Source organism: Labrus bergylta, chromosome 16 (assembly GCF_963930695.1).
Source record: "Labrus bergylta chromosome 16, fLabBer1.1, whole genome shotgun sequence".
In the NCBI taxonomy this organism is placed as follows: Eukaryota; Metazoa; Chordata; class Actinopteri; order Labriformes; family Labridae; genus Labrus; species Labrus bergylta.
The window spans coordinates 5,127,192-5,146,943 of record NC_089210.1 but is presented as its reverse complement, the minus strand read 5'-3'; the positions used below and the strand labels follow the sequence as shown (position 1 = coordinate 5,146,943).

The 19,752-nt window shown below is 41.5% G+C and overlaps 2 protein-coding genes across 3 annotated transcripts; one reads left to right on the top strand and one right to left on the bottom strand.

The window, feature by feature from the left end:
- The first annotated feature begins 3,363 nt into the window (after positions 1-3,363).
- Positions 3,364-7,019, top strand: LOC110002441 (keratin, type I cytoskeletal 13-like). The gene is made up of 7 exons (XM_065965129.1): positions 3,364-3,803; positions 4,329-4,411; positions 5,003-5,159; positions 5,763-5,924; positions 6,172-6,297; positions 6,383-6,603; positions 6,837-7,019. Exons 1-7 carry the CDS (start codon positions 3,402-3,404, stop codon positions 6,940-6,942), a joined length of 1,257 nt encoding a protein of 418 aa, XP_065821201.1. The 5' UTR covers positions 3,364-3,401; the 3' UTR covers positions 6,943-7,019.
- A 1,862-nt stretch (positions 7,020-8,881) lies between these two features.
- Positions 8,882-11,946, bottom strand: LOC110001435 (keratin, type I cytoskeletal 50 kDa-like). 2 transcript variants are annotated; one of them, XM_065965128.1, is made up of 7 exons: positions 11,505-11,946; positions 10,677-10,759; positions 10,400-10,556; positions 10,158-10,319; positions 9,762-9,887; positions 9,414-9,634; positions 8,882-9,184 (listed from the first exon to the last, which is right to left on the bottom strand). In XM_065965128.1, exons 1-7 carry the CDS (start codon positions 11,913-11,915, stop codon positions 9,055-9,057), a joined length of 1,290 nt encoding a protein of 429 aa, XP_065821200.1. In that variant the 5' UTR covers positions 11,916-11,946; the 3' UTR covers positions 8,882-9,054. The 2 variants fall into 2 exon arrangements, with proteins under 2 accessions (XP_065821200.1, XP_065821199.1); XM_065965127.1 differs by having other exon boundaries at positions 8,882-9,187; positions 11,505-11,945.
- Positions 11,947-19,752: the final 7,806 nt, after the last annotated feature.

Here is a 19,752-nt window from a genome sequence, read left to right as displayed (position 1 = left end):
AAGAAACGGAGGAATGGTTTGTCTTCTTCCAGCAGGTGGACCTGGTGGAACATGCCTTTAATATCTCTGCTGATGGTGACTGGATGTTCCCTGAACCGTAGGAGAACTCCTAGCAGGCTCGATCCCAGTGTGGGACCAGGAAGGAGGTGGTCATTCAAATTCTGGCCCTTAAATGTGAAGGAGCAGTTGAAGACTATCCTGTCTTTTCCATTGTGGTGTACCATATGGTGGGGTATGAACCACGAATGGCTGCTCTCTTCAGCCTCTCCTGGAGAAATGGGTGTAATATAGCCAGCATCAAGCAGTTTGTGAACCTCCTTTGAATAGATTGCTGCATTATCAGGTGCTCTTGCTAGCCTTCTTTCCGTTCCACATAGCAGATTCAACACAGCCTCATTTGTAGCACAGAGTGGAGGAAGATTTTCTTTCCACAGAAGTAGAGTAGCATAGTGTCTAACCCCATCCACTTCTACTCTAGTTGTCTTCTCCTCTAGCTGTCGGATTGCCTCTGTGTCCTGTTTCGACCTGGTGATGAGCCGCTCACTCCGATAAGGCAGCGAATCTAGTTGCCAGAGTTTCTCAACATGGTTGAAGAGCTCAGTTTCTGGAAGGGTACAGGAGGTAAACAGGCACTGTTGTGGAGTTAGGCCATACCTAACCCTAACCTATCCTTCCATTGTCTTCTGTTTTTCAGGTGTTAGGTGGCAGTGAAAGCAGGCTAAGCAAGTTGGTTCAGTTTTCTCTCCCCCGGGAGAATAGGGTGTCCAACTGTGATATATAATCCTCTCAGTGAGCTTTGGGTCTACCTCTATGGAGGATACATTTTTTAACCCCTTGTGAGTGTAATATCATTACTTTTGTTACTTCTAAAAGCTCATGGAAAAATGTGAAGAATTGAAGTTAGATTAACTTGTAAATATAAACCTTATCCACAATATGAAGAGCATTGGTGCCTTGATGAGTAACCGTAATGTATATTTATATGCAGATGATATGATGATGATGATTTGCTGATGAGGTAACTGGTTGTTAAGAACACCTTCAACTGTCATGTATTGTTCTGTTTTTATTATTGTTAGGCCTCTTGAACATTACCCTGGCTGAGGATTCATCATTATCATCTTCATTTATTTATTTGAATCCTTGTCAAACACACTGAGGGAGAGCCCTCAATAGACCCTCGTACGTTTTGAAATAAGAGACTTTTCAAAGTCATCACATTGCTTCCTGAGTCGAGCATAACTTTCTGATCCAAATTTTAGTCACAATCGATCCAAAATATTTAGAGACGTTTCAATCTGAGGTAAAGAGGTGGAGAAACTTTTTTATTTTTTATACAGACACATTACTTCCTCTTCTAAAATGACACAACAGTCCAGGTTCCTTATCTGTCCTCACAAACACAAACGACCACACACTAAGTAAACACCATTGTTAAAAACCAGTCGTAGTTGATCTTCCACTTTGTAGCAGCCATAAACATGAGAGGAATTCTGAATGTGTGCACTTTCAGAAGCAACAGTTGGAAGACTTCACAGTTTTAAGGTGGTCGTAAATAAACGACTATTATAAATCAAGCTTCAGAAAGCTTTCATACACAGACTGGTGCCTTGTATCCACTTAGCTAAGTGACTGGAATATAGATATGTAAATATACAGATGATGCCTCCTAGTGTCCAATGTAGGAAAGTGCATTTCTTTACAGATGGATAGAAACCTTATACTACCTGTAGTCATGGGGGATGGGCTAATATTGTCTGATTTTTCACCATCCAGCAGTTTGGAATATGTGTTTGGAGAATTTCAAACTGATAAAGCGGATGACTATATTTCATAAAAAAATGATAAATCTGACTATATGACTTTTTATAATTGTTACAATATTTTAGCAGAATAACATTACTCTCTCATTACCAACAATGTGTTTAAACTAGCAACCTGTTAGCTAAGCTAAGCACCTAGAATGATAATAATGTTGGGAATTTTGACAATACTGCATCCTAGTTTGAGAAAAATTTAAGCAACAGATGTTTAAAGATTTTCCAGTGGGAACAGCACAGTATACGTCAGTTTGTTATTATAGCTACAATTCCCCTCTTAAACAGTTGACAGAGAGTGCATTTTGATATGGTAAACATCCAGTGCGGACCATGGCTGGTGTCATAAAAGTGTAAGTGCAAAGTGCAAGCCTAAAACTTACTTTGAAGGCAAATATCAACCAGTCTTTTCTGGTTTTGGGATATATAATGGGTAAAAATGTAAAAACACTGGCTTTCAGTACGAGGTTAATCTCAAATAACACCAAAATGTTTTTAAAAGTTGTAAGGGACATAAGCATCTGGTGCGACTGTTGTCATGTTACTTTCAAATCGTGAATTCATGTGTACATCTAACCTTTGCACCTACCAGCCACCGGACATAAGATTCTTTCAAAAATACTAGACATTAAGAAATAAATAGCAAAGCAGAAAGAAAATAAATCAAAAATATGTGAGTCATGATTCCAGTGTTTTTGAATATGCTGCACGTTTCTACATGTACGTCATTGCAGCCGTTGCAGAGCCTTTGCACCCCCCTGGCCACCATACTTCTGTCTATTTAATTGTACATTCAGGATCAGAGAAAGGAGTTTCACTGCTCCAGCATATACATTGAAATGTGATTCCCCCATGGAAATGTTACACCCTGTAGGTCAAACTATGTTGGCGACCCACATACTTTCTTTCAACGCTGTGTCCCTCTCCTGTTTCAACATGAAAAAAAAATTCCAAGAGAGCAAAAGTCACAACCACAACCACAATGCTCAGCTTTTATCTAACCAAAGATTTGGAAGATGTGACATTCAGTGGTGTTGAACAATAATGTGTTGCAAGTCGTAGACTGAGTTAAAGGCGTTATATGCACTTCACACTTAAATGTTATAGTAAATCAAGTATATCCTCTGAAAATAACTCTGTGAGTAATGACTGTCTACAATGGGTGTAACACCCGAGTCCCACTGTCCGTGATGTTTTCCGAGTCATATTTTCAGTTTGTTGACATAGCCAGGACGATTTTGAAATGGTATTTGAAATGTGCAAGAATCAGCAGCAGATTAGATAAAAGAAGATTTCATCAGGTAACAGAGGAGAAGATTCAGCTGAGCAAATGGATGATTGAGTATCCAGAGAGCTGAAAAAAAAGAGGGTCTGGAGGTCAACGTTGTATAACACTCGTATACTTTACATTCCTGCTGTGATTCGCTTCTTTGTTATGTGGCTCAACCCGCTCAAGTCGCTAGCCCTTAGGCGTGGAGCAGGGGCTGGACCCTTCACCCCTTCCTCACTTACAGGCAGCATAAAAGGAGCTGAGTCCAACCTTGCCTTTATTCTCTCCATCCAGAGCAGGAAGACACCTCCACCATGACCTCCTACTCACGCTCAATCAACTACTCGGCTGGAAGCCGCATCGGCTCCCAGAGGGCCCCCAGTGTGTATGCCGGCGCCGGAGGCTCTGGGGTCCGCATCTCCAGCATGAGCGCTCCCAGAAGTTTCTCCTCTGCTGGTGCAGGCTTTTCTGCCTCTGGGGCTGGTGGCAATGCTGGCTTCAACCTGGCCGATGCCACCGACATCTCTGACAACAAGAAGATGGCCATGCAGAACCTGAATGACCGTCTGGCCACCTACCTGGATAAGGTGCGCAAGCTTGAGGCAGCCAACAGCGACCTGGAGCTTAAGATCAGACAGTTCCTGGAGAAGAAGACCAAACCTGAAGGCCACGACTACACTGCATTCAAGGTCTCCATCAGCGACCTGCAGGACAAGGTGAGACAAAGTTCTGGTTCTGTACACAGATCTGCCTCTATCCTTCTTAAAATAGGTAACTTTAGGCTGTGGCTAAGAGTGAGATCATTTCCAAGCATCAGGATAATAATCATTTGTGTAACTGGAGATGCCAGAAGACTTTTGTAACTGAAGATGCCAAAAGACTTTTGTAACTGAAGATGCCCAAAGCTTTCAGGGTCAATAATGAAATCTTCTACAGCACAAAAGCTTTAAAAGCCCCACACCCAAACTCAGGCGTTCAGTCACACAGGCAGGAGTGATGAGTAGTTTTCTGCAGGATGTACACAGGTGCAGCCACACTCTGATCACCACCTGCAACAGAGACATGCGAGCTGCAGCTCTGAGTTTGCACAGCGTGGGCACAGGAAGAGAAAACCAGTCAAACATTGAGAGAAAAATTTGCCTCATATTTGCATATCTTGTTTATATATCATTTGTGAAACCAACTCATGAAACTCTGTACTAGAGAAGTATAGAACCAACATTTCCCTTTAATTTTATCAGATCTTTTACGCCACTGGTGCCAATGGCTCTCTCTACCTGGCGATCGATAATGCCAAGCTGGCTGCTGATGACTTCAAGGTTAAGTGAGTATATTAGCCCTGGTTTCAAACACAAAATGTTTTAACTAAAATGAACAGCTGACTCCTCAGAGTGTCTTAAAGTACAACTACATCCTGAACAAGATTCATGGTTTTCTTGTTGAAAATCATATGAGAAGGGGTGCATATAAACGAGGACCCTAATGAAATGGAAGGACAAAATTGTTTTTTCTTTGTCCAAATTAATTGCTTATTTTGGGTCCTGAACATGGCCCAAAACTCATTAAACTTGGAATGCCCATCAGGTCTGGTCAGAAATGTAATATTTTGCAAAAAGGCTCCACAGCGACCCCTTGGAATTTTCAAATAGGGCTCCTCATAGAGGTTACTTTGACCTACATGAATGAAACTGGGTATGCATATTAACCATGTCAAGACCTACTGAAACTTCTCATGCACCCTTCACTAAAACCCAACAGGAAGTCCACTATTTTGATTTGAATGAAAAAAGAATGACTTTATTTTCATATTTGAGAAAAATTGTCACATTTCAAGGTTTCATTTACTCATTGCTATCTATTAGATTTCTTGCAAGTGGATCACAGTAGTGATTGATTGTTGTCTGCTGGTGTGCAGGTACGAGAACGAGCTGGCCATGCGTCAAACAGTGGAGGCCGACATCGCCGGGCTGAGGAGGGTCCTGGATGAGCTTACTCTGGGAAGATCAGACCTGGAGATGCAGATCGGATCCATAAAGGAGGAACTCATCCAGCTCAAGAGGAACCACGAGGAGGTGAGCAAGAAGCTGCAATTAGCCACAATAAAACATTCCTGGTTTTAAGTTATATATAACATCTTCTTGACCATTATCATTTGTTTAACAGGTTTCTCAAAGCTTCTTTAGGACAGAAGAAACTGTAAAACTATTTTGACAAAAGAACCCAAAAAAAAAAAAAAAAAAAGACAGGAATGACTTTTAATTCTTTCGAAAGGTGATTGAAGCAGATATATTTGCATCTAATGTCTCAGGAAGCTTGAAGTAAGATAATGGTAAACCCATTACACATTGCTATATTTAAATGCCATTGTTAATTTGGTAGAGAGAATGTCTAAAATTTGAAATAGGTCAAATTAAGTTAAAATCTTAAAGGTAACATATTATGCAAAATACAACTTACCAGGTTTTTGGTGGATTTTGGGGAGCTCTGAGACTTATTTAAACTGCTTAAAAAGGAGGATAATATGTGACCTTTAAAGTTGGTTTACTTGTCTGAAGGTCAGTGAAAATGGACCAAATTAAAAAAACTTGACTTTTGACTTAAAAACCAACATAAAAAACGAATGAGCTCCTGTCATGAACTCATTTTTTCTTTGCTGTTGATGTGCTTTCCTGCAGGACCTTCTCAATATGAGGGCCAAGGTTGGAGGTCAGGTCAATGTGGAGGTGGACGCTGCTCCTCAGCAGGACCTTTCTGTTGTCATGGCTGAAATCAGAGAACACTATGAGACCGTTGCCAGCAAGAGCCGCAAAGACCTGGATGCCTGGTTCTGTGCCAAGGTAAGCTTCAAACAACATGTCGACAACATGCCTCTAAATGTTACTTTCTTTAAGCCTTACATTCTTGAATATTAAATAATTATTTTTAGTCATTGAAGAACTCCAGTTAGCCATCAGATCAATAAAGTGTTTGAAAAGGATGGTAAAAAAATTGTAGTGTCGTCTGCATACAGCATGATTATAAGCAGTTTTAAAATGCCCACATGATTGATGACATTTAATCTTTGTATTTTTGTTGTTTGTTCAGTCTGAAGAGCTCAATAGGGAGGTTGCTGTGAGCACAGAAACTCTTCAAACATCCCGCTCTGAAATCACAGACGTCAGACGCAACCTTCAGGGCCTGGAGATCGAGCTCCAATCCCAGCTTAGCATGGTGAGTTTCTACTTTTTCTTGGTCTCTTTTCTTGTGAAAAACACAGTATGTAAATCCCCCTCACACTGCTGCTTCTCCCTTTCAGAAAGCGTCTCTTGAAGGAACCCTAACAGAAACCAATAACCGCTTTGCCAGCATGCTGGCCGGGTACCAGAGGCAGGTGGGCGGTCTGGAGGAGCAGCTCGCCCAGCTGAGAGCAGACCTGGAGCGTCAGGGAAATGAGTACCAGACGCTGCTGGACATGAAAACCAGACTGGAGATGGAGATTGCTGAGTACAGGAGGCTTCTGGATGGAGAGCTCTTAACGTAAGTTCACCAGTTTTGTTGTTTTGGTTAAAATAGGTATACTTAATATGTAAATTGGATTACAACAATGGGTTTTGCGACACATAAAACAAAGTGACATTAATTAAATAACTTTAAATAATACAAATTTGATTTTTGGCTGCACGTTTTACAAAAATCCAGCATAAAGCTGTACTTCTGACATAACCTATCATTGATTAGAAGAGTCGTTGTGTTGTTGTGTTTTCCTGCAGACCGCCTGTCTCCACAACCACCACAACAACAAGGAGGGTTGTCATTGTCACCAAAGAGACCGTGGATGGTAAAGAGGTCAGCTCTGAAACTGTGATGAGAGATTGAGACAACAAACATCCGTCAATTTGCTGCCAGCCATTCTCAGAAATACACCAATAAAAAATACTTCTGATGAACTGAAACATGTTTGTGTGTGTGTTTGATGTCTGTATGTATCATTTATGCTCTCACTTGTCAACCTCAAACAAGTAAATATCTTTATTTTTCCTAATTTGGTTCCAAATGTTGCACATTAGAAGACATACATTTTAAAATACTGTATGTACAATTGATACTAATAATAAGTACTTTAATTATAGCACCTTAAAAACAGATGTTTACAAAGAGTTTCGACAGACAAAGCAAAGGCATAAACTCAGGACAACAACAGAACAGACATCAACAGTCGAGTCAAACAGAGAGTAGAAAAATAATATCAATGGTAATAACAGGAACAAGAAAGATACAACGGGCAGGTATCAAGAGGCAGTTAAAGATATAAAAAAATACAATCACTGAAAATTAAACAACAGATAAAAAGTCAACAAGATGCTGAGAACAACACAAACATAAAAAAGAAGAGGGAGACAATGTCACGTCACAGGCACTTAAAACAGAATGAAGATCCATCCATCCATTCTCTTTAACTGCTTCCCGTCCGGGGTCACGGGGGGCCGAAGCCAAGAGACAACCAGCCACACTCACATTCACACCTACCGGCAATTTAGAGTCACCAATTAGAGAGGAGAACCCACACATACACGCGGAGAACATGCAAACTCCACACAGAGAGGCTCCTGTCCCAAGGGGATTTGAACCAGGAACCTCCTCGCTGTGAGGAAACAGGAGGGTCTGAGGTCACGAGGTCTATTTATTTGTTTTTTTTAAACTTTCCATAATCTCACCCCAAAGGAAGAATGTGCACTCGGATTTGTTTGTGTCAACTCAACTCAGCTTTATTTATACAGAACCTTCAATGCATAAAAACGTGCATCCCCATGCAGTGCTTTACAAAAGAACAAACAGAAAAGGACGGAAACTGAAAGAAATAGATTAAAACAAAAGGTAATAAATGATTAAAATCATACAATCGATATGAAGTATCACGGTAAAAATCAGTACTTAATAACACAGGAACAAGAATGAAGAGGATGGTGAGCTAACCATGACCACCAGACCTCAACTAACCCCACCATCCAAGTGTGGTAGGAATTAACTGAACTGAAAAAAACTTTCTGAAAAAGACATTCCTTCATGAAATGGATGAAAAAAATAGCCCTCCAAGCTGTATTTTTTCATGTATACGTATACATTGTGTAGTGCTTGTTAATTATTGGATTTTTTATAAATGTATTATTATATTTAAACAAACCTTTGTGCTTGGTCTTTATTGGTATACATTCACACACACACACACACACACACACACACACATTTGGTCATTTGTAAGTAATCCTTAAATTTAGCTTAACCCACTTGCTACAATATGGTATCTGAAGCAGTTTTTATTGACTTATTGACTTATTGTGACAAGCTTTTGAGTATTATTTTCAACTGAGTGAGTAGAATTGCAGCCGTAAACCGCCTCACTCTCCTGCAGACGTTCAATCTCTATCAGGTGTTTGAGACTCTGTGTGAACTTACATTGCATGCTTTGTTCAATTACATGTAACCAAACAGCAATTGTGAACTGTGAGTGTGAATTGGTAAATGGACTTGGGCTTGTATAGCGCTTTTCGAGTCTTCTGACTGCTCAAAGTGCTTTTACCTCGCAGGTCACACCTACACATTCACAGCCGTTTAAACACTGATCAGTTTGAACTAATCCATTCATACACACTCACATGCTGCTGATGAAGCAGCGGGAGCAACCTGGGGTTGCGTGTCTTGCCCGTGGACACTTCAAACATGTGGCTGCAGGAGCTGGGGATTGAACCCCCAACGTTCAGGTTGATAGAATACCGACTCCCTCACTGAGCCACAAATAAAAACACAAGAACCAGAACCAGATGCCAAATATTTAATTTATTGAATTCACAGAGTTGATCTGACATCAGCCTCTTAACTTGAGGTATGATTTATATTTTTAATACCGCTGATATCAGAGGGACTTTCGATATGCGATTATACTCGTCAACATTCATATCAGAGGGGCTAAATGGTTTTGGAACATCTTTACTATTCAGCTGATTGTTCTGTGACGATTGATTTCTCCTTTGCACTGGAGTTGGAGCTCACCACGTTTCCAGAGGAATCCACTTCCTGCACGATGGTTACGACTCGGGTGGTCTTGGTGACGGTGGTGGTGCTGCTTCAGAAACACAGGACAGGAAGAAGTCAATCAGCTTAGTTTGACCTTTATCATTTTATTTTACTCTATTTTAGATTAGTTTTTTGGCCTTTATTTGATAGGACAGGGGATAGAGCAGGAAATCAGAGAGAGCAAGTGGAAGATGACATGCGGGAAGTAATTTTAGATTTTTCATTGATTTGATTGTTTTGTTTTTTAACGTGTCTGTAGAAGTCCCTGAACTCACCTCTCAGTCTCGCCTTCCAGCAGCCTCCTGTACTCGGCGATCTCCAACTCCAGTCTGGTCTTGATGTCCAGCAGGTCGACATACAGGACCCTCTGGTTCTCCAGGTCGGCCCTCAGCTGGGTCAGCTGCTCCTCCAGGGCCACCACCTGCCTCTGATACCCCATTAGCATGTTAGCGTAGCGGCTCTTGGTCTCCTCCAGAGTCACCTCCAGAGCTCTTTTCTGTCAGCGGGAGGAGAAAGGAGGAGTGAAAGGTCAGCGGCGTTTCATAGTACTGATCAACATCAGAGTTCCAAAACCAATTTCTTTATTAAAAATGTGAAACTTTTCAGATGAAATGATAAGTCACCTTGCTGATGTGAGCCTGCAGTTTGATCTCCAGAGTCTGAACTGTTCTTCTGATATCGCCGACCTCACTCTTTGACGTCTGCAGTGTATCGGTGCTCACAGCCACCACTTTGTTCAGCTCTGCCGTCTGCAGAGAAAAACAGTCAATTATGTTATTGAGCCAAGTACCGGGTTCATCTGGAAGTATATGTCAATAACCATTTTTAAAATAAAAAGTAACTTTGAAGGTGAAGTGAAGATGAGATCTTTCAACTGGTCCTTTAGTCTCTGTTCTTGAGCTTTCAATCTCATCACATAAATTTTCCAACAATGATCGAACATAAAGAGGTCTCAAAACTGAAATAAACTGGAACTAATAGCAACTTTTTTTTAACAGCCGACAGGAGCAGAGTCTCACCTTGGCCTGGAACCAGGACTCCAGGTCTTTGCGGTTCTTGACAGCGACGTTTTCGTAGTGTGTTCTGATTCCGGCCATGACGGCGGCCAGGTCCTCCTGAGGCGCAGCGTCCACCTCCACGTTTACTTGACAGCCCACCTGAGCCCGCAGAACCAGCAGATCCTGCAGGAAGAACCCGGTTACTCATCCTGGTTTTTAATGTTTGCATTTCTTCGTCTCTCTGTTTTTTTGTTGGTTCTCACCTCCTCATGGTTCCTCTTCAGCATGATCAGTTCTTCCTTCAGACCCTCCACTTGATGCTCCAGGTCGGCACGGCTCAGAGTCAACTCGTCACGGACCCTCTTCAGCCCACCGATGTCGGCCTCCACAGACTGACGCATGGCCAGCTCGTTCTCGAACCTAAAAAAAAAAAAAATACCCGAATGATTTGAGGAAGAGAAGTTCACAAAAAGACCAAAGTAATACGATGATTTCATGCTCTGGCCTTTCATATGGGATGAATTAAAGTGTCACACTCACTTGATCTTGAAGTCATCAGTGGCGAGCTTGGCGTTGTCAATGGCGAGGATAAGGGCAGCGTTTCCACGAGCAGCCATGTGAATCTGAAAAGGAACAACATAAACTGGATGAGCATCTGATACTTTGGCTTCAGTAGATTTAATCTATCTACTTTTAAAACATCAGTGGAATTGAATGAGTACCAGGTGGAGCTAAAAACAATCAAACAATAAATTAAAAAATAAAATACAGAAAGACTCTTTCTTTTGTTGTTACAACTTTGTCCCTTCACTTAGTTCAATTCACCCCCTCCCCCCTCCCCCCGCCCCAGCCCCCAAACACAAACACTGAGAGACACACACCTGTTTTATCAGACAGGTTTCTCTACTTTGAATGTCTCTCTCCTCACCCTGTGTTTGACGTTGTTTTGAAAGTCAAACATCATTTCATGCAAATATTGAGAACACATATTTACTGAGGACTCATGACCAAAAAAAAGTGAACATACCTGAACATATTTACATGTTCGCCTCTTTATGTCAACAATGTCCCAGCACTATTTGTCTGTTGTGAAACTTTAGCCAGAGGCCTTTACAAATATACTTGATTGAAACATTAGTAGAACAAATAAAAATCAATAGAAAAAAATTTATCCGTGTTGGTAAAGAGTTAAAAATAATATTTTCACCTCAATTCTGGTCTTTATTTGGTTCAACATGTTGAGACTTTTCTGCTAAGATATGTAGCCTGCGAGGATAAACTCAGGGAAAAGACTACCCTATAAAATCAGCATTTCCTTCATTGTGTTCTTTTGCTCAAACGTCTGCTGTTTTGTGTCTGTGTTCTCACCTTTCCCTGCAGGTCTTTCACTCTGACGTTGAAGCTGCGGTAGTCGTGGACCTCAGGTCCCGTTCTGCTCTCCAGATACTGTCGGATCTTCAGCTCCAGGTCTCCGTTGGCCTTCTCCAGACTTCGCACCTTCTCCAGGTAGGTGGCCAGGCGGTCGTTGAGGTTCTGCATGGTCTCCTTTTCGCTGACGGCAACGTCGATAGCGTCGCTCAGGTCGAGTCTTCCTCCAGCTGCAGAGCTGGAAGAGAAGTTGAAGGAGGCCTTGGAGACACGGACTCCTGACCCTCCAGCTCCTCCATACACACTGCCGGATCCGGTGCTGCTCCCCCAGCGGGAGGAGGACATGGAGGGGCCCATCACGATGGAGCTCTTGATGGGGGAGACGCTGCTGCGGCTGGAGTAGGAGGTCATTCTGGTGGTCAGCTCTAAGCGGAGAGTGAGGAGCTGCTGGGACAAGGAGCCTTTTATGGCTTAGTGTTAGCTGGGTGGGCGGTCGTGTCGTGTCGGGTCGGGTCGGGTTGGGTAGTCAAACAAGCCTGAGGGACTCTCAGCGTGGCCCCAGGGTCCGATGGCAAACAGGCCTGTGATGAGCGGGGTGGGGTCCACAGGTTGGGTGGGTTTACAGCTCACAAAGAAAGTCTCAACACTTTCTCTACTGTCTGACCATCAGATGGGGATCAGGGGCCGTGGGGCCTGAAAGTCAAGTCCTGCCAGGCCACACAGAGCTCAGGGGACCAGACATCCAGTCAGACCTCAAACACCTCACAGGTCTGACCAGATTTATTATCTTTCTTTCTTTTGCCCACCATCACCTGTGCATCAAACAAAAACACATCAAGAAATGTGACACAGTAATCTAACAAAAAATGAAGTAATTCTTATTTTTTTTGGTAGAGTTTGGTTTCAAAGGGGGGGGGGGGGGGGGGGGGATCGGAGATGACGTGATGTCACAGAAAGAATATTTTAAAGAAAGTTTTATCAAAAGTTAACCGCAATATGATTTGATTCATCTCATGGTCTTTGTCTTGTGGCCTCTTTGAAGCTCCCAAATCCTGAACCTCAGATTGCTGACTATGCATAATTTAGTTTTCTTTAAATTGCTCAGAATCGTATCGAGTTTGGTTCGAGGGAGGTAAAAAGCTTTGTTAGCAAAAGTCACATGAAGTTTGTGAGAGAGGAAATCTTGTATTTTAAACCTACACTCCTTTAAAAATATATATTTATAGGTCTAAATTACTTTTTTTTTTTGCTCAGGTGGATCTGTTCAGTTTGAGGCAGTGAAAACGGCTGTCACGGCAGAGATGTAATCCTTTGGGTCGACTTAAAGTTCTTATTTTTGCTCAGATTGTTAGTTTATGTGTCTGACAACATTACAGAGGGGATCCTTACAGAGACACACCTTGCTGTTAAAGATTATTTTAACCAGAAGTAGACATATTCTCTCTAAGCCACCAAACTCCATTGACAAAAAAATATTAATTTTATCCCACAGAACAGGAGAGTTTCTCTTCTACTGCTGATTAGTTTGATAGTTAGTTCATAAGTGTGCTAAATAAATATTTAGTGAGATCTTAACTAACCAAATATATCACACATTAACACAAACAAACTGACCAAACAGAGCAGCAGGACTCGTACGACTCATGTCCTGCAAACACCATTTTTATTTCAGAGGAGTCCGGCAGATCGAGATTATTAATTTGAATCAGGTGCAGTGTACAAAATTACATTATTCTCATCAGAGAAAAGATGCTTTGTAGCAGATTAAGCTAACTATAGCTCACTTCCATCCATATTCCCTGGGCAGATGATCGGAAAAGTGAAATACAGATTGACCAGTCATGCACACACACAAATTTCATACGAGAGAAGAACACAATACAGATATTAGAACAATATGTACACTTTTTAGTTGTAGAAAAGTTGCTACAACTGTCAGTGTTGTCGATGTGACAAATGAATGCTGGTTCCTTATAATCAATTTTTTCACTTCATGAGAGAAAGTCTGCGTAAAGTATCAGATTGGTTGGGAGATGATTCTATTCTATTCAGATTGTGTAAAATCATCTTCCTCTACAAAAAGGTCTGTCTCTGCGGATCGGTACTGATGTCATACAATCTGAGTCTGTCAGTGACAAAAACAAAAACTTCCAGTGGACATACTTTATGCATCCTTATCTGATTTAGACGCCAAAATATTAAAAGTACCCAGGTCAAAAAAAAAAGAAAAAAAGGGGGATTTACCTTTTACTGTTTATTTTGTGGTGATGACTTTCTTGCTCTCTGTACTCACCTGAGGGGTAAATAAACAGAAAAGAAGACTTACCTAACAGGCTCAGGTCTGACCAGGTGGTCGAACAAGAAATTTTTCAAAGGTAAGCGGTCTGAGGAGAGAAATTAAATTAAACACTTTGAGTGTGTTTATTGTCTTTTAAATTGTTATATTCTTTGTGTGTTTATGTGTTTAAGGACCTTCAAATGTAGATGAATTCACCAGAACAGACAAGCTAATCACCAGCTCTTAAAAGGACTTTCAGGGCTTTTTGTTTTCTTTTGAAGTAGTCGTTTTTTTTTTTTTAATTATCATTGAGAAATTTTGCTTCTGATTTTCTCACTAATTTGGAAACGGAGGCTGAGGGGAGCAATTATCAGTTGAGTGCAATCTGCCAACTCACCACAAGATGTCACCGAACCCTAAACACTGATCTTTAAAAAGCCTGAAGAAGTCAAGCAGTGGGTGTCTCATATGGATGTATTAAATAAGTTAATGCAGCATTTGAGGTGGAGCCCTGTTAATTCGTTTGAAAGGTGCTCACTGGCACATGAAGCAAAACAAAATCCTACAAAAAATCTCTAAATCTGGCTTTAGTGGCACTTTCTAAGTTTTAGGCCCTAATGATGATTTTTCAATGGGTTAATTAAGTGTTCATATTAGGAATTTAATGTACCTAAAAAGATGTATCTGCTGATTTATAGACTCCTTTTCTGATGTAAGCTTATATAAAAAACTGTTTTTGGGCCCAATGGTGTCACATGATGCTGCGATACCAGGTTCAACCACCATGTCATATTGGCTTCAACAATAGGCACACTTCCAGGGTGTTTGGTGTCTAGACAGAAAAAAGATAAAATGTTTGTAAAAAGTCTATGGAATTCATGGGGGAAAATTGCAAAAAAATAGGTTCACCAAAAAATCAGTAAAGGGGTCCAAGACCATAAATATCACATAAAAATCATCATCTTCTGTGCATTGGGCGTTTCACTCACTTAGACCGTAACATTGGGAAGGGTGCAGCCATAACCAGGGGACAAAAATCAAATAATCAAGAATTTATTCCTTCTTTAAGAAAGAGGCAAAGAAGTGATTAGATGGACTGCCAGTTGCATATGCCGCAACACATGAGTGGCATATGCCATCATATAAATGGCATATGCCGGTCTGGTCCACTCATGTGCCGCGGCATGTGCCGTGACGTATGCCGGTCTGGTCCACTCCTGTACCGTGGCATGTGCCGTGACATGTGCCGGTCTGGTCCACTCATGTACCGTGGCATGTGCCGTGACATATGCCGGTCTGGTCCACTCACGTGCAGCAGCAGATGGTGCATATGAGTGGCATATGCCGTCATATACATGGCATATGCCGGTCTGGTCCACTCATGTACCGTGGCATGTGCCGTGACATATGCCGGTCTGGTCCACTCACGTGCAGCAGCACATGGTGCATATGAGTGGCATATGCCGTCATATAAGTGGCATATGCAGGTCTGGTCCACTCATGTGCCGCGGAATATGCCTCATATGAGTGGCATAAAAGTGAGCTCTCCCGAAGTGAACGTGATCCCTTTAGATGTGTGTTCACAAAGGGGGGAAAGTTAATCCGTCCCGGTAGCTTCGGTTAGCCGCTAGCTGAGGCAGCAGCCGGCGGAGGAGGAGGTCTACTGACTCTCCCTATGCCGCACATGAGTGGCATATGCCGTCATATGAGTGGCATATGCCATCATATAAGTGGCATATCTGGTCCACTCATGTGCCGTGGCATGTGAGTGGGATATGAGTGGCATATGCCCATCTGGTCCACTCATGTGCCGCAGCATATGTCGCATATGAGTGGCATATGCTGTGTCACATGAGTGACATATGCCGGTCCAGTCCACACATGTGCCCACATATAAGTGGCATATGCCCAGCAGAGAAAGTAGAGCCCGGCATGCAGGTAAATAAGTAAATCAATAGAATAACACCGAAACAATGACAATTCAATAGAAATACTTCATGGTTATCCATGATTTTTCTCATCATGAGAAGTTTTGTGAGACTAAATCCATTCTGGAGAGGAGCAGTGGGAAACACCATGAGGGCCAGGAAAGATCCTTTCCTTTTCATAATCCTTACAGCCTGCTCAGCCTCTCCGTTGCGCTGATGGAAGTTAGGGCTAGATGTCACATGGCTTAAACACCATTCATGTGCAAACTTTCTGAAAGACTCAGAAGCAAATTTCGGTCTGTTGTATGAGTATACCACTTCTACTATTCCATGACATACTATTATGTCAATCCATTTCTCCCAAACTATTATGTAGACATTTGACACATCTTCCTTTGTATCAGGCATAATTTTTCATTTCCCCTACATAAATTCATGCAATTTGTTCTCTTTGTAATTCCTCTGACATGTATGGGCGTTGAAGCTGGAAAAGCTCCAACACCCTGAGGGTTTGAAAGTGGTTTACAGGCTGAGGCTCTGTGTCAGATACTGAAGAGCAATAAATCACTTGACAGTTATTATAAAACCAAGCCTGTTCAGAAATAACTTTGAAAGGTTGTTCCGTGAGTGCTGCAAACTGTGACCCTACAGTCATACAACAACCAATTAGATAATAAGGACAGAAACTGAATAAAAAAATGCAAACAATTTGTGCTGAAACTCTCATGCAGTGTTTAAAAGCTCAGCTGTGCAAGATATGATACTGCTGAACATTTGTGATGGTGATTAGCAGATTGCTAGGTATATGTAGCGTATAGTTATCAGGACAGAAACACATACTTGAACTTTGTATCCTTTTTAATGTACAAATATTTTAATACTTCTGAATGGCAACCTCCACCATTGTCACAACTCGTCAAAAACAAAGAGTAGACCCAAGGGCAGACTCACACAAAAAATATTTATTTGAACAGAAAGGCAAAAGGCAAAATAAAGCTAACTTTTAAGAAATGAACTTCCACAGGAGGGAAGAAACAGACAGGTTTTCTAATTACAAAATAAAACAACAAGGAACAAACAAACTGAACAAAAGTTAATCATGACAACTATACATTTCTGTGAATCATTGCTGGCTTGCTCTTTAAATTCAGCTGGCAAGAATTTAAAATCCTCCTCACCCACAAGGCTCTTTAGTCAGGCATATAGACGGTTTAAAAAGATGGACGACATGACAGCTCCCTAAAAGTGAAGCCAAAACATTTGTAGCTTCCCCCACTGACTGCTTCAATATTGGCCATCAGCACCTTTCTGTTGATTTAAACCCAACCTGTCATTAAAATGTTCTGTAAATGTGGCCACTGCACACGATCTATTCTCTAAAAGCAGAAGGTTTTAGATGTCAGTGTTGCTTGAATAGTGACTGTAGTTAAAGCCTTTGCACACGTTTTTTTAGATCCGTAATCCGATAAAAAAGAACGTTACGCCTGACGCCTTGCACACTTCGCATTATGAGGTTACGAGGTGTCTGTCCACGTGAAAACAAGACAAGAGCGAGGAGAGTTTCCAGTTTGATGCACTGCCATCTATAGTGTAACCGCACATTAAAAAGAGGAACACCAATTTCTAATCAACTGATCCAGAACAGCGGCTGGGCTTTTGATGGAGAGATAGGATAGTGGACATTGTTGGAAATCAGGGAGAGAAAGAGAGAGTGTAGGGATTTGAACCTGGGCCTCCCGCTTAGAAGACAGTAGCCTCCATACATGGGGCGTGCGCGCTAACCACTGAGCCACCAGTGCCCTGTGACTGGATTTCTTTTTGAACCTGCAACAATTTCATAAGAAAAGAAAAGAAAGAAAACGACTCGGTGTGCAATGGCCTTAAGAGTCAGTCTACCAGCAACTCATGAAACACAAACCAGTTGAACTTTGTTCCTTTTTACTTTTATAAACTTTCACAGTCCATCATCTGGTTACTTTTCAGTTTCACTATAAGCGTTCGAATGAAACTTTAAAGTATAGGTTGCAGAGTACTTTCTGTCCACCTGACGCTCATAGAGAACCTGATAAAAAAATGTTTTTTACGAGCTCTGACTCCGTTTCAGTTTACAATAAGACTGGCTGGGCCTGCAGAGTTGGATTTCTCGTTGGCAGATCCCCTGCTGAGCGATGGTTTCTCTCTCAAACTGAGCTGCTGCCGTGCAACCCAGCAGAGAAAGTCATGCATCACACAGCAGGAACCCCACGGAGTAAGAGTTCAGCCTCAGGGTGTAAAAACAGGTCTGTTAACAAACACAGATTCAAATTCAAACCAAGCATTGTAGCTAATTCCATTTTTTTAATGATCTCTCTGAAGCGTAGGATTGTTTGCAGTGTTGACGGGGGTGTGATCGCCTGTGTTGAGCCTCGGTGATGAAAGACGGGACGCTGTCAGATGGGTGTGATGTTTGTCAAAGGTTGGAGTGGGGAGAGGAGGTCATAAACAGGCTCATTTAGTGTGATCAACAGGTGCACAGGGTTCTAGATAAACTTAGCAAATAGAAAGAAAGAAGAAAAACAGTTTGCAAACATTACTGATTGTGTCCAGGGTACAAAGTCGAAGAAGGACTGAAGAAAAGAACTCAAAATCCAACACGAGATGAAAACGTCTCGTGAAAAAATAAAAAATAAAACAAATGTTTTATATAACTGAGATATGTAAGAAAAACCAGCTGCAGGTAAACTTCAAGCCCATGGGAGGCACAAATAAGCCTCACAATGTGTGATTTTAGTTGGTCACTTTTCGGTATCAGATAAGAAGATTCAAAGGAAGAATGTGTGACATTTTACACATAATTATAAAAGAAGTCAAATATATTCTCTGTAAATGTTTCTCTGAGTCATGACTGTCTACAATGAGTGAGAAGCTCGAGTCCCCCCAGCTGTATTGTTGTCAGTGTTTACATCATGTTTACATGTACAGGACGGCCTTGTGCATGAAAGCTGTTTTAGTCCGGGACTAGAGAAAAGAAGAATAACATACCCGATGCTTATTTAGATGTTAGATAAGTGTCTTTAGAGCATGATCATTCCGTGTCTATTTATGTGCAATATGAAGCTATGAGTTAACCAAAGTGTGCTAACACAACAATGCAGGCCTCAGGTGTTTGCAGCTCAAGCAAATGACAATTTCTGCCGCTTGCACTTAATCGGGCTTTTGGTGCGTTCTAATTGACCACTCCTTTGTGCAAACGCAAGTGGAGAGGGGTTGAAGGTGTGCATTCAGGAGGAGAGCGGAGGCTTCAGAAAAAGCAGAGGTGTCGTCAAAAAGGAGTTTGTTTTGGTTTCATGCTGGTGCTCAAGGGCGAGGGGATATGAAAGTTGCACATTCTCCCTTTAAAGCAGGGGTATTTAAATATTGGAAGAGTGAGCCTCCCCTGAAAGAACGCCGGCTTTAAGAATCTTTTTCAAACCACAGTGTCCCATTACCTGACATCTGGTCGTGATGGCTCAATCTGAACTCCCCGGGTAAATAGTTCAGAAACTGAGTTTATGAACTTTTAAAAGCCTATTCTCCATAAGAATGAAACATAATCGAACCTCGAAGACTCTCACACCATCACAGCTCATCAGTCTGTGACTTCTAACATTTAAAACGTGTAAAAACTAGTCATCTGCTTTTGGCCTCGGGCAGCTCTGTTTAACCTTTCATTTCTTCAGGAAGTCTCATTAGATGTAAAGTTCATCTTTCAAGAGAGTCAAAAAAAAAAGCATTGAAACCAAAATGTCACATCAAGCTTTGATGCTTCCAGTAACTGTACACCCACCAAATTCTACCTTTTAGTGCCCCCCCCCCAAGGTTAGTCCAAGGTTAGGACTATTACCCCTGCTAAAGGTCAGAACTATTACTACTACTTCTACTATTATTATTTTAGTAGTTACTTTTTCTTTTCTTAATTTTGGGTAACACAAATCCATGGGGCCACTGACAGGCTGAGTCTTGTACAGCAGTTACTGACATTACAGGAGTTGCTTTTGTTATTTCTGATACTGTAATTTGTTTG